General features: G+C 41.0%; 1 protein-coding gene across 11 annotated transcripts in view; it reads left to right on the top strand.

The window, feature by feature from the left end:
- rbm47 (RNA binding motif protein 47) overlaps positions 1 to 13,482 on the top strand; it is a 31,240-nt gene extending 17,758 nt beyond the window's left edge. For 5 of the 11 annotated variants that reach the window (XM_053419705.1, XM_053419699.1, XM_053419701.1 and 2 more), the window contains 6 exons: positions 4,970 to 5,855; positions 5,952 to 6,282; positions 6,693 to 6,716; positions 7,241 to 7,450; positions 9,274 to 9,464; positions 10,138 to 13,482. In XM_053419705.1, the coding sequence (XP_053275680.1) occupies positions 5,001 to 5,855; positions 5,952 to 6,282; positions 6,693 to 6,716; positions 7,241 to 7,450; positions 9,274 to 9,464; positions 10,138 to 10,386 (1,860 nt within the window). In that variant the 5' untranslated portion in view covers positions 4,970 to 5,000 and the 3' untranslated portion in view covers positions 10,387 to 13,482. The other 6 variants (XM_053419703.1, XM_053419702.1, XM_053419706.1 and 3 more) reach the window with 6 other exon arrangements.
- The last annotated feature ends 1,502 nt before the right edge of the window (positions 13,483 to 14,984 follow it).

Raw genomic sequence — 14,984 nt, 5'->3', positions numbered from 1 at the left:
ACAGTCTATACATAGCTCTTAATCTATCGTTTGCGCTTCAATCCCTTCTTTTCTCTCTATCCATCAGCCTCTTTGTCTTTATTCCAAATAGACTTTCTTCTTTCCTGTTTGCTCAGTCGTTAAAGGAGCGGAGCTGGTTTCAATAGCAGCTGAAAGTCAGCACACTGTCGACCACACACTGTGGCTTTCATCCGTCTGTTCCCTTCACCCCATCTGCTCTCCCCTTCCCTCACTCCCTCGCTTCTTCACTGGAGGGGAGTTTTTAGACAGAAACTCTCGTCTGGTTGTTTTTACGTCTCTCTGTCGTCTCTCTATCTGCTCTCTTGACTGCCCAGGAAGGTGTGTGTTGTTTGCTTAAGTTAAGCTGTGCTGAGGACATGTTCGCCGTTGTTATGTAAAAAAACACACGCACACACGATGAGAGTTACACACATTTTTTGTAAGTCTATCGTGCTGACATGACATAAATCACTGTCGTCACAACTTCCAGTCATAGTTTTTAAAAGTCCTGTCACAGCAAAAAACATGAGGAAGTTTCTGGGCATTTTCTAATTTCTGCGTCTCTAAGCAGAAAACCTCATAACTCATTACAACTACATTTCCCATCAGGCCTCTCACCTCCCACTCACATCACAAGTTGCAGCTTATTTATTGACAGAGTCCATATGTGTGTGTGTGTGTGTGTGTGTGTGTGTGTGTGTGTGTGTATGTGCGTGTGTGTGTGTGTGTGTTTGTGTGTGCGTGTGTGTGTTTGTGTGTGTGTGTGTATGTGTGTGTCTGTCATTGTTTTACTGAAGAAAAATCACAATGGATTAAGTTTCCATTACACATAAGTCCAGCTCTGAAATCTTACTTAAGTAAAAGTATAGTAATATTTTAAAAGTAAACGTTCATGTTTCGTGGGAAAGAAAATCCTCCATTGGTTGATGTTATATATGTAATGTGTCTGACCCCTTCCAAAGAGTCCCCAAATAAATCTGAGGGGTCTTGAGATGATTAATGAGGGAGAAAGTACAAAATACATAAAACTTAAAGTGGTAATTAACTACTTTCCACCACTTAAAAGTTGCTAGAACATACATTTTTGAGAAGTAAAGATTTTCTTCAAAAGTAGAAGCTCAGATCTGCTGCACACACACACACAGATACAAACCACCTGCTTTAGCTCCACCCTCATCAGTTCTGCAGCTCACAGCTTTGGTTGAAGTGTGTGTGTGTGTGTGCGTGTGTGTGTGTGTGTGTGTGTGTGTGTGTGTACACGTGTGTGTGTAGAGGAGGCTGGCCTCTGTGCTCAGTGCCCTGCTGTACCTGTCTCTAATGGAGGTGGACTAACACTCCCAGAGCAGGCGGCCAAGCAGCGGAGTGCTGTGGAACAACAGGGGTAGCTATCCTCACATCTGACCTCTCTCTGCTTCTCCTTCCTCCTTCTCTGTCCCTCCACCGTGCCTTTGCTTTCAGTCTCACTTCCCTCCGTCTCTCTCTCACTCTCTCGGGATTATTCCTCTCTACATGACGAGTTTTGAATTGAAACAGTTGTGAGTAAAGATTATTATTTAGTAGTTGCATTCATGAATCTTACATGTGGAGGCTGGTTTACATGCATTAGTCATTTAGTATTTTAGCGAAGATAATGTTATCTATTGGGTGTGTATAAGTTAAGATAAGTGTTGGTGTTCCTGCCGCCTTGTGACCCTGTTGTTCGGGGCCGCTGGGTGGGCGCCGTGAGTCAGTCACCTCCACGTGCTCACGTGTGTGGCTAAGATGGTGGCCTCTTTAAGCCTGCTTCCTTTAGTACACTGGATCATTGTCAATCATTAGAGAAAAGCAAACTAAGAGCTGTATCGTTCCATATTGTTGAACACACTTTTCATTACTCCATATAATCTGCATTAGGCTGCATTGCTAAGCAGAAGAGATTTATGTTATGTAGAATCATAAAGAATCAAATGCTCTTCCTCTTTCTCGCTGAGAGCAACTGAGCTTTAATAAAGCCTTGACTCATTTGCTTATTTGAAGAAATAGATGGAATTTGCCAGTGTCATCACAGAAGCCCATAAAAGCTTTTTTCGCCTGCTCATAAAACAATTCAGTCTCGGTTAATACGTAGAGAGTCAGGTGCTTCCATCAATCATAAACACCTTATAATGGGCAATCTCCACAGCCATTACCGGAACACCATCAAATGCTACGTGCATGCAGGCGAGATGGTCCTTCCCTCCCGTTCTCCTCCGTGTTAGTAACCTTTGACCAGTTGAACTCTGTGTCTGAGCTCTAAACGTCTGCATGGGATCTGTTTTTCTGAAGAGCTGAAACCTTTCAGTATCATGCTGAAACAAAGACGTGGAGTCACAACAGAAGACTCACACTTACGTGGTCACTTTCAATTTATAGAAATATTATATTTTTACTCTGCAAGACATAAAAGAATACACTGTGTGAGTAAATCAGGGGTTTGCCTTTACCAAGGTTAATCATTTACGTGTCTTTGCCTTCGATGTCAAGCACACACACACACACAGACACACACACAAACACACACACAAACACACACACACGCATGCTGTGCCTCCATGAGTTCAGCAGACATTACATAGATTTGCATTGATTTCCTGGAGACTTACTCTAACCTACACCATAGTTACTAGTTGCCTTAACCTAACCTTAACCTATCTTTAAGCTAACCTTAACCTAACATTAACTTAATATAAAACTGACCTAACCTTAAAACATATATTCTCCTTAAAATTGATTTATTTACATTATGGGGACTTTCTTCACGTCCCCTTAAGGAAGACAAGCCCCCGTATCTCGACTTTTCTAGATACACCAATTTTATAGATCCCACACACACTCACCATTCCTTTTTTTTCTCTGTCAAAGGAAGAGCGATTAAAACAGACCCTCTGAGTTTCGCTTCACTTCTAACACAGCGAGTGTTGCGATTTCCTGAGTCTCTCCTCAAAAAGGAAAAACATCAGCACAAGAGCGGACCACACTGAGGAAGTTAGTAATATCACAGAGTTAAAAGCAGGAAGTAGGTTACCCCACACTGAGACTGAATTCATCAACTCTTTTTGACAGCACACAAAATATCCAGAAAATGGAGTCTCACCCTGACTACAGTGCAATTTACAATTGACCTCAGTGTCACATAGCTTCTTTTTATCACCGTGCAGAAGTCCCAAATTGAATATTGTCCTCCCTTAGTCATTAGTCTGACAATACAAGACCAATAAGAGATGGGAGTCATGTTGGCGCTTCACACGATAGAAGGAACAGAGGGAGGGCAAACTGAACTGGAGGCAATGCGAAGGAAAGCAACACAGAAACAAGTCATAAAAAGCAGTTTTCATGCAGCTACACTGGGAAATCTTTGAGAGATTTTTTTTTCTGCTAGAAAAGGGAACTGCATCCTCGTCAGAATTAATTTCTTCATCGTAAAGGTTCCTTCAGCTTTGCCTCAAATTGTAGTTTTATTTAATCTAGTGTCATCTTGACCTGTGTCAACATTCAGCAGCTGAAAACTGGCTAAAGATAGAAGGAGGAAACGTCAACCTGTTCATTCACCCTCTGTTTTTGTTGGTTTGTTTCCCCCCATTCACATTTTGATTTAACTTTCTTCTATACATAACAATAAATGCATGAAATTGGATGGCATTTTTATTAATATGGTTTGTCCACTGTAAAAAAAATTATGATATTTAAACAATCTGTCTTTTTATTCAAGAAATAAAAGAAAACCTGTTTTCAGGTAACTGTAAGCCCTCCAGCCTTTGGCGAACTAATGTGAACAGATGTCTGTGTGTGTGTGTGGTGTGTGTGTGCGTGTTTGCGTGTTTGTGCTTGGGAGAGTGGGATATTAGGTCAGGTCAAATGAGTGTGTGTTACCATGGTTGCTTGTCTTTGTAGGGTTTTACCTTTGTTGACTGCCTCACCTATCTCCATCAAAGTATAGGCAATCTAATGACGCACAAAAAAAAAACACACACACTCACTGCCTGCCTATTGCGAGAGAACGTTGTTTTGTTTTTCTTCTATTCGCTCAGACTACATTTGTCGAACATCAAAAAATAAACAATGTTTGCTTATAGGCTCCTATGAATTGCTGCTTCACTGTTGTGTGCTGCATGGAGATTTGGGGATTTAAAATGCTGTGGATTTTTCCGTCCTGAATACTGGCCGTGTTGGAAAATAACAGAATAAGAGGTTTATGCCTGAGAAGCGGATTTCAGATTGTTCTCTGTTCTTCATATAGGGCTGCAGGACTTAATGAACTGAAACACACACACACACACACACACACACACACACACACACACACACACGCACACACACATAAAAAGCTACGCCCACGCACTGTATAACTTATATATATTGATAAGAGGGTTGAAAGTCCAACACCATCTCCTGGTGAGTGGGAGTGCAACAGGTGCTGGTGTAAGATGAATGACCCTGCACAGACGTTCCCACAGCGTGGACAAATATTTTTACACAGAACAAGTCATAAACTGTAGCTTAGCTGGAGTTAAGCCTCATGAGCTAGCTTGTTAGCATATTTAACTTTCTTCAGACACACACATAATGGAGCATGTGACCTAGTCAAACTCGGTGAACCTTTAGAGGTTTCAGGGTTCGTAACCCTTCATTCTCGCTGATAGGAGTCAAAGGTCAGCAGGGATCTGAGCAACTCAACAAAACAAGGTTGTAAAACTGCTGATAAGGAAAAGTGCCCCGGGGATTTATAGAGTCTGTGGTTCCACCTCAAGCTATGTGTGTTGGTTAGTTTGTTAGCTAGGTAATCTTCCATGTGATTGCCCATGGATATTCATGTTTTTTTGTGATTAAACGGTGCTTCCTCAGCTATAAGTTTCTTCTTATTTGTCTATTATGTTGTGTTTTCTACTCCGATATAACAGTTGTGGTTGGTACAATCTAATATGAATAAAATGTCTTTTGTTGCCCTTCTCAGGCCCCAGATCTGATTGGATGGTTATGCCAGAATGACAGCCGAAGATTCTGCTTCTTCCTCAACCATGAGCAATAACGCTTCCCCCTCAAACTCCAAACCCTCCAAGCCTTCCAAGCCCTACTCTGGTCCCTCCCTCCACTCTCTCGAAGGACAGATTAATCTCCCCGAGGGTGTTCTAGCTGCTCCCATTGAACCTGCACTCAAGGCCCTGATGGAGCGCACCGGCTATGGTATGATCCAGGAAAATGGTCAACGTAAATATGGTCCTCCTCCCGGCTGGAATGGTGCATCACCTCCCCGAGGATGTGAAATCTTTGTGGGCAAAATCCCGCGGGATGTTTATGAGGATGAGCTGGTCCCAGTATTTGAGTCTGTTGGACGCATCTATGAGATGCGGCTGATGATGGACTTTGATGGGAAGAACCGAGGGTACGCGTTTGTGATGTACACAGAGAAACATGAGGCCAAACGTGCCGTGCGAGAGCTCAACAACTATGAGGTGCGGCCTGGGCGGCTACTGGGGGTCTGCTCCTCTGTAGACAACTGCCGTCTTTTCATTGGTGGCATTCCCAAGACCAAAAAGCGAGAGGAGATTCTGGAGGAGGTTTCTAAAGTGACAGAAGGTGTGCTAGATGTCATCGTTTATGCCAGTGCTGCAGACAAGATGAAGAACCGTGGCTTTGCCTTTGTAGAGTATGAGTCACACCGTGCAGCGGCCATGGCTCGCAGGAAGCTGATGCCTGGACGTATTCAGCTGTGGGGTCACCAGATTGCAGTGGACTGGGCTGAGCCCGAGATTGATGTGGATGAAGACGTAATGGAGACAGTGAAGATTCTCTACGTCAGGAACCTAATGATGGAGACCAGTGAGGAGACAATCAGACAGGTGAGATTTATTGACTTGTCAGTTTACCGGTTTCAGTATAAATCTTATTAGGTAAACTTGTGGGCTAAAGCTACCCTCACTTTCTCCGTCAACTAGGTGTTCAGCCAGTGGAACCCTGGATGCGTTGAACGTGTGAAGAAAATCCGTGACTACGCCTTCGTCCACTTTACCTCCCGGGACGATGCCGTCTTGGCCATGGACCACCTCAATGGCACAGAGGTGGAGGGGTCCTGCATTGAGGTGACGCTTGCTAAGCCAGTGGATAAAGAGCAATACTCACGTCAGAAGGCCTCGAAGGGGGGAGTGCCTGCCACTCCAGAGGTTGCTCCTCAGAACTACGTATACCAGTGTGATCCCTACACATTGGCTTACTATGGTTATCCCTACAACACCCTCATTGGACCCAACCGGGACTACTTCGTTAAAGGTGAGAATTAATTTTCTTTGTTTTTCTTCTAGTATTGATCAGTTGGAAAAGCCACATGGTTTCTCTGAAAGCCAACTGTTTGGGACAATGCACTGTTAAAGATCTCATATTTCCATCCAAAAAATGCTAATGTAGGAACCATGAATGCAATATTAATAGGGACCATGATGACTCGTGATGACTAAAATAATGATTTAATCTTTGATGACTAGAATTTCATTTGATGAAATCTTTAACGTGATGAGATTTTGTGGCTTAAAATCAGAGAGTTGTTAAAAGTCAAAGACAGCAAAAGGTGATGGACCAATGAATGCTAATTCCATTACCTGTGATTGATTAAATGTGGTCTTTGGGTGGTAGCAATCTATTGAACTTTCATCAATCGTTGTGTTTTGGTTTTTTCTCCAAAGGATCCCCAATGATACAGAACAATGGTAATCTCTCACATCCTTGCTCTTACTTATTCCTTCAATGAACAATGAGCTTTCCTGCCATTTGACAAACTATAAAATTTCTAACACCATCCTTTTCCTGCTGCGCTATCAACTTCCATTTCATGCTGGGTTATTGCAGAGATCACAACAAATATACAAAACATCCTGGACCATCTGTTCTCAGTACCAAGAACCTTCATAACCAAGAGACAGAACAGTGCTCAAGAAAGAATTCACACTGTGCCTAAATAAAGGGAAAATACAAACAAAGCAACAACGAACAACAAAAAAACCTTAGCTCTTAGCAACTGCAGTTTATGAGCCGATTATTCCCTTAATTTACGACTTTATGTTTCTCCTTGCTTCCCAAATCCTAATATCTTGAGAAAAGCTTCCAAGGAACGTCTAGACTTATCTTAAAATCTTGCCATACATGTCATCGTATACAACTTTCATCATGCCCCTGCTGCCCAAGTCGTAAAACCACAACTCCTGTCATCATATTACCTCAATTGTATTTTAAGCAGGTACTGTGCGAGGTCGTGGTCGTGCTGCCGCATGTAACCGTACCCCTGGACCACGGGGGTCCTACCTGGGCGGTTACTCTGCCGGTCGTGGCATCTACAGCCGCTACCATGAGGGCAAGATCAAGCAGACCGACAAGCCCTATGAGCTGATGCCCGGTCTGGAGCTTGCTGCCTCCGTCAACCAAGTTGGCATCAAACCTGGCACAAGTCAGTGAGATAGATTTACCCATCCATATCCTCGCCCACCTTAAAAGCCTTTACTAAACCTTCCAGCTCACAATTCCTGTATCTCGCTCACTCCTGTGTGGTTTGAGGAACTTTTTTCAAATCAAAGCAATGGTTGTTGCTGGATGGTTATGTGCAAAAGGGCGCCCTTTCTCCTAACAGTTAAGAATAATGACACTCGATACGTGTCCTTTCTAGCATGACCAGAAGGTAACTACAATGCTTTGCTCCTCAGTCTTTCCTTTTCCGCAACAGGAGTAGTTTGTCTATTGAGACTGAAAACAGCACTGCGCTTAAACTACAAAATGACTGCGCTCTTGCTTGATGCGAAGATATAACATCCAGGAAAGGGAGTAGTAGAACCATGAGTTTAAAGGCCAGCAGATGCCAAAATCATGACCACAAAGGATGTTTGCTTTACAAAGAAATCTACCTGCAACTAACTGACTTGACAAGATATTTTCAAGGACAAATTGCATGGAAATCAGGAAAAAGCTGATTGTAGAAACAGTTGTCTCAATGAAATCAAGGAGGCAGCCATGTTTTTTTTTCATGCAGTGCTGTTGTCGGTCTGAACATGGTCTTTCACAATCTCATGCACTCAATTCCGACTTTTGACTGAAACATGGTTGACATTACTGCGTGATGCCTTCTTTCACTGAGCATGGTAGAAAGAACACGCATCAAGAAAAAAAAAGGATTCCACAAAGGATCAGCTTTTTCAATTCCAAACATGAAGTAAGCTAGAAGTTAGCAGTAGCAGCTACTTTAGCTTATATTTGTGCTACAATTGTTTCAGTCAATGTTGGAGTTGAAATGCAGAACTAACCTGCACAAACTAAAAATTGTATATCTCTCATTTGTCTTGTGTCTACTCTGGTCTGATCACTTAAGAGGTAATGTCAGTGCTATGTCGACTTGTTGCACATCTCGTTTTGCAACGCATGATACATAATATGATTTTTCTTTTTCTTTGTGGTATCTACTAATATTCTTTTAGCAAGCTACTGTCCCAGCGAACCAATGTAGCAGCAAAGTTGGGAATCAGAGGAAAATGTGGCATTGACAAGATCAAGAAAACAAAAAAACTCACTAAAAACATATCAAATAAGAACCTGTGTAGATAAATTTAATTTAATATTTAATAAAGGTAGAAACTTTAGAGATAGAATTGCTAAATAAAAGTGCAAATATTAATAGCTTTGCTAACTTTTTCAACATTGCATTTATATTGAACGACACATTATGACTATTAATGTCAAATATTTGCTGATCAGTCGTCCACCTTGTAAAGCGGCCTTTCTTGATAGTCCCTCTGAAATGATTTGAACCCAGTCTATGTCGATCCAGATCTGTGTGGAATCCCAGGATCACCACCAGATTAAAACGACTAGTCCATCTGAAACAATGGCAGACGTTGTGTTAGCTTGCTGTTGGGTGTATGTATGTGTGTATGTGTTGGAACATTGGGCTTAATCCACAGTTGAGCACCATCATAATCCGAATCACACCCTACGCAAACTTGTGTAACTCCTTTTTTTTCCCTTCTTGCCTAAACTATATCCTTCAATGTGTCTCTCTCTCTCTCTTGTTTATCCTCCGCTGCCGTCGTTTTCCTCACTCCTCTCACAGATTACCTTCAGATCTAGGTATGCCTGTTTCATGGGTGCTTGTATGCTCGTCTCCAACTATTACCTCCTGTATTCTTGATACAAAGATATTAACCATGTCTTTCTATACTCTGTTGTGTGATGTGGTCCAGTTTGTTATCCAAGCTCTTATTCGTGTTTACTGTTTACGTATAGTGGCCTTGCAGACTCTGGGTGGACAGTACCCAATGTTCAGTACGGCTCCTTCAGCCAAGATGATGGAGGAGGGGAAGGTGCACACGGTGGAGCACCTGCTCAATCCTCTGGCCATGCAACACGCTGAGCACACCTCCGCCTCTGCTGCTGCCTCCGGCCTACCTTCAGTCTCTACCCCTCCACCCTACCAGGTCTGCACCATGACACCATGACACCTTTACACGTTTTCACAAAATAAATGTTTTCTCCATGATACAGAGGGATTATGAATCAGATGTCACACCAGAAGAGTTTGAAAGCGAACTTTACCAGTTGATTGCACTTCTGTATCTTCTTATTAGACAGTTTGAAAGTGCAAAATCGTTGCATCAAAACCAGACTATGATTAAATAGGTGGAGTTCCACTTTAAGGATATAATAAACAACAATTCTTCATTAAAATGTCTAAAAAAGACTAGACCTATATATTATATATTTTGTTGATTTCTGTACTTTTCCAAAATATTCCAACCCTAAGTAATCCACAATTTTTATCAAAGTAACAGGATGTTTCATTTTAGTCGTGTGTAATTGTGTTATACCTGGTTTCCCTGTGGCTTTGTCAAAACAAACGATGGCTTCTATTGACAAAACAACAGATTGGGAAATAACCTACAAAAAACATAAATGTACATTTCACAGATAAGAAAAGAGATGTTTAGGTTACTTTGTGTTTATATACTTTATTTCAAGCAATTCAGATTTAAGTTATGGGTTTTTGTACACTTAGTAAATAATGCGTGTTACTGAAGTAAGCAGTAAAGTATGCTAATTGAAGACATGCATTAGAATTCCTCTTATTTACTCCTTCCCTCCTCTTCTCAGGGCCGTCCAATCACGCCTGTCTACGCCATGGCCCACAACGTACAGCGTATCCCCGCCGCTGGCCTGTATGGAGGTGGATATGTCCCCATCACAAACTACGCTGCCAACACAGCCGCTCTGGCCGCTCTGCAGAAGAATGCAGCTGTGGCCGCTGCAGCATATGGAGGCTACGCTGGCTACGCTATGCCACAGGCCTTCCCCGCCGCGGCCTTCCAGCTGCCCATGCACGATGTCTACCAGACATACTGATTCTGAGGGCTCGGACCACATGACACAATGAGAAGGTTATCCTGCCTGTGACTGAGCGACTGCAGCAACATCTCGGACACGTCTGTCCCATCATACAGAAACATCTCATGAACTTGTGAACCTCTATTCTAATGGAACGAGGTTGGAAACAAACGTTCAGAACGCAGACAGTGAAAAAACGACAATCTGACATCTCATATCTGTCTCACCTACCGACCTCAGCAGCCACATGACATCATCATGACATCATATTGACAACATCCCTGTTTTTTACTGAATATTAAAACACATATAAAAGACAGTCTACTCCCCGAGGAGATCCACCAGTGTGTGCTGACAGTCGTCCCCAACAATATGGCAGAATTCACAAAAACAACTCAAATACACAACTCTCTTTCTCTCACTGACCCTCGCCACCTCGTTGCTACGGCAACGGGGGGAAACTGAAGGTACATTCAAGTATTTATGAAGAGAAGATACATATTTAAGGTTTTATTCTCTGCAGGTCTCTTTCTCTTTTATTTTTGGGGCAAGTTTGTATTCCGAAACAGGAACGATCGATCTTTACACGTTGTTTAAAAAAAATTTAGTGTAAAGTTCGGGGGAAGGAGAGAAAGACATATTAATTAAAGAAGTAAAAGTACAACAGGAACTACTGACGAATGAATATATCACTGGAGACAGCTGTCTTTGGATATACTAATGTTTTTTTCATTTTTTTTCCCATTAATATATTGTATTCTAGCCAATTCTACATGCTGTTGGTGATGCTTTCCGTCCATGGTGGTTGAATGTGTGTGCTTCAAACACGCCTGTTTGGTACTTTTTGGTTTTATTTAGTTTCATTTGTGTTTTTGGTCGTTTTAAATGAAGGTTCAAAGTATTGCATTGTGTTTTTTCGCCTATAATTAGTTTGCTTGTTGTTATGTTTGCTTTAACCTCTGAAAACATACAGTATATTTCGGTTAGTTTGAAGAGAGGTAGCCTGCTTACTAATGTTGTTGTGACAGAGTCCCTGTGAAACTAACGATAGAGAAAGAAAACTGGAAAAACTTTATCATGGATGGTTTCATCTATAGGTGACGTCAGAGACAGAGATGTTTCCATTCCCCTGACACTGCTCTTGAAGGAAATGAAGACTGAACAGATATTAGTTATTGTATTCCTCTCATTCATGTATGTTTTATTGTTGTTTTTGAAATGTTTGACTATTGAAAGGTGAACAAATATGGACAGAAATGAGACACATTTTTTTCTATATGTTTTTTCTATATACTGGAGCACTCTGTATTAGTCCGTCTCTCACAGTCCTCCTCCATTTGCCAATGCAAACCAAAAAACATACAGCTCCATACACTCCAGTGTCATGACATTAGAAAACATTTCTTACTACAGTGCCTCACATCTGCATGCATGTGCTACTCTACGTTTTCCACAACACCTTTCAAAACAAAGACTTCCATCTGTGCATAGCACTGGAGTCTTCAGATGTGTGGTATCACTGGGCTCTGGTGAGACGAGTAGTCATGGCTTCCTCTCTCCTCTGCTCTCCTCTCTGAATGATCCTGCAGTAACACTCCAAATATTTGTCTCTCTCGTTATTTCTCGTCCTCCAAACTGTGCTTGACCAAGGTGCACTTAAAACATATTTATGAAAGGCAAGAGATTGCCTATTTCAGATGAAGAGATATTGAAACACTGAGCATGGATTTGTGTCTGTAAACTGGGCTAGTTGGCGTTTTTTCAATTTGTAATATGTGTAGGCAGTTTTTCTTCGCATACAACATAAAATAACCCTAATGAATGTTAAGTGGGCACTTTTAAAACTCTGCAGTGTAGTGGAAACAAGTGTGAAAATTGAACTGGGAGTAGCTGGAGTCATACCTCATAATGAAATACAGGAGCTCTGCATGTGTTGTATGTAATGAGACACAAACATAACAGATACAAGCAGATGCTCATCCTGAATTCACACTCCACAACAGCCATCTCTCTTTTTTATAAAAAAGAACACGCGAATTGTTTTTGTGCTTGCTTGTTCTAATAGTTTTAAATGTTTCATCTATTTTTACTAAACTGCTGCATTTGAGGGGAGTTTGTTTGCTTTTTTCCATCAGCTCATCCTATTTTTTAATATTACTTTATACATTAAGTAATATGCTGACTTTTACTTAGGTGACTCTGGATTTTGAGGTTTTGAAGGAGATCATGACGAAGATATTGATCCAAAAAAAAAGTGTAACTAAAGTGCAAAGAAAAAACGTTTTCTCTTCTTAACTTTGCTTCTCCCCATCTCTGAAACTGGATTTCACTTCGAAAGCAAACTGCTGTCAACTGCTTTCATTATTTGTTCTTGTATGATGACAATAAGTCAGGATATATTTAATATATGCATTATGTGTGTGTTGTGAATGAAGTGAGAAGAAAAGGTATAATATATTCAAAAACATGTTTCTTTCCTTTATTTACACTTTGTTTAGGGACAAAAAAGTCAGAGTAACAAAAGTAGAAAAAAAAGTTTTTGGGGCCAAAGTGTCCAATAGTTTTTAAACATTCAAGGTTAATGTGTTTTTGTTAAGTGTAATTTTATGTTTGAACCAGATGTTGGTGTTATGAGTGGGGCTTCCTATCAGCGAACAAGAGCTAAACTGGCCGAGGGAAGCGTGACGACTCGCTGGTACTTTGAGCTGTCGCTGTTGCAACTATGCTCGGCAGGTTTGGCTACGCTACTAAAAGTCTTATCATGATTAACAGCCCTGTGTCGGCGGACACTTGTTCTGCTGGTTCGGCCTCCCACTCAAAACACCTACCTTTACTCTCTGTTGCCTGCATATCACCCACACTGCTTCAGTGGGAGCAACTCCTGCTGCTCTTTGTGTCAGTGGTGTGGAGCTACATGTGCCTAGTTTAACATAGGTATTACCTTTTTAACTCTTTTTAGTGTGTGCCTTATTGCCAAGATGTGCCCTTTGCCATTCCTTTGTAGACCTTTGCAGAGTCTTTTCTAACTGAAGGTTTGTTTAAAAAAAAAAAAAAGCTTGTTTGCCATTGTTATATTTATAGTGATAGTAGTTAAATAAAGCATTTTCAAAAGGACCCAGTGCTTCATTTGTCTGTCATTTGTTCCCCGACACATAGGAACTGTAAACACCTTGTAAACTTTGCTTGGATTTAGATTAAACCACATGACTGCGAAAGTGCTGTGACCTCTGTGAATGGAAACTCATCCCCGACCTCATACATCAGCCATTATTAAGCAATGTGGCCCAGTGGAGAGAGGAGAGGCGGCGCAGTGTGCGGAGAATGTTTCATAAACTTCTCTGTGGCCGGTCAACTTTACTCTAGAAACATGTTGTGCCCCAGCGGGGAGAGATTTCGAGAACATAAGTAGCCTTCATCGTGTTGTACAATGAGTGTAAGAGGGCAATCACAGGTAGATGAGGGTTTTTATGTAATGTCAGCATGCACAGTTCAGCTGAATTTTCACCTGATTTATTCTGTAAATGTGATGACAGGATGCAGGAAAAGCAGTCGTCTTATACATTAGAGATCTGCAGGTTGTTACTCATATTATTAATACCATAAAGTGGTCTTTCTAATACCAATACTGATACTTATACATGCAGATACATCAAGGTATGGGCACATGAACTTAGTACCTTCTTTGCTGTTGTTATGTACATAATGATCACATTCACAGTTTTGAGAGTTCACACAACAAACATACCCCAGTTGCAATTCTTAATTTTCTTATATGTAATTGAAAAGGTAAAAATAGTGTAGAAAAAAAAGAGAGGCTTATAGTTTGGCAAATCATAGGTTGCCTTATTTATCCGGAAGCAGCTTATACATAACAGCAAAAATAATCACAACTAATCGTCAACACTACTATCAGCTTTTCTGGCCCTGGTATTTCCAAATATTGGACCTTTAGCCTAATTTCAAGCGATTGTCTACATGATGGTTTGTGTCCCCGCGGAGCTGTGAGTTTGTGATAACTGCGTGACTAATAAACCATACAGACTCTGCAAAAAGTGAGTTCATCGAATATTATCTCCAGCATACGGCCATTACAATCACATCACCACACTTAACAACACGTTGTCATTCTGTATAAAGGGAAGTTAAATATTAACCAGGCTGGACCCTGTGATGTTAGGGTGACGCGCTGTAGTTTATATTGTTTAGGTTTATGTTGCCATCTGGTGGCAAACACACATCATCAGAGCAGCAGCCTGAAGCAGACCCTAAGTTCAGAACAGACAGTGGAGGTTTCCACTGGCAGCCATGTTAGCTCCACAGAACCTCATGCAGTATTGAAAATAAATAAATAAAATATTGGGGTTAAAATAAATGTAGGAAAAATGCTATGTTTTTTATTGATTTCTCACATAAATACTCTTGGCAAAATACACTGCAAATAGTATTCTCACCTGCATGGAGCATTTCCCATATTTTCCATTCATATAATAATAATTTATTTACAGTTCAGCCTGTGTGTGATTTCTTCTTTATTATTTGATTCATATTTATTGTTTTCATATTGTGTATCCTAAAGCGTAAAAAGACGTCAAATCTAATAGAAATATCCTTATAAG

The sequence above is a fragment of the Pleuronectes platessa genome, chromosome 3, assembly GCF_947347685.1.
Source record: "Pleuronectes platessa chromosome 3, fPlePla1.1, whole genome shotgun sequence".
In the NCBI taxonomy this organism is placed as follows: Eukaryota; Metazoa; Chordata; class Actinopteri; order Pleuronectiformes; family Pleuronectidae; genus Pleuronectes; species Pleuronectes platessa.
Note: the sequence above shows the minus strand (reverse complement) of the source record. Positions and strands in the feature narration are given on the sequence as shown.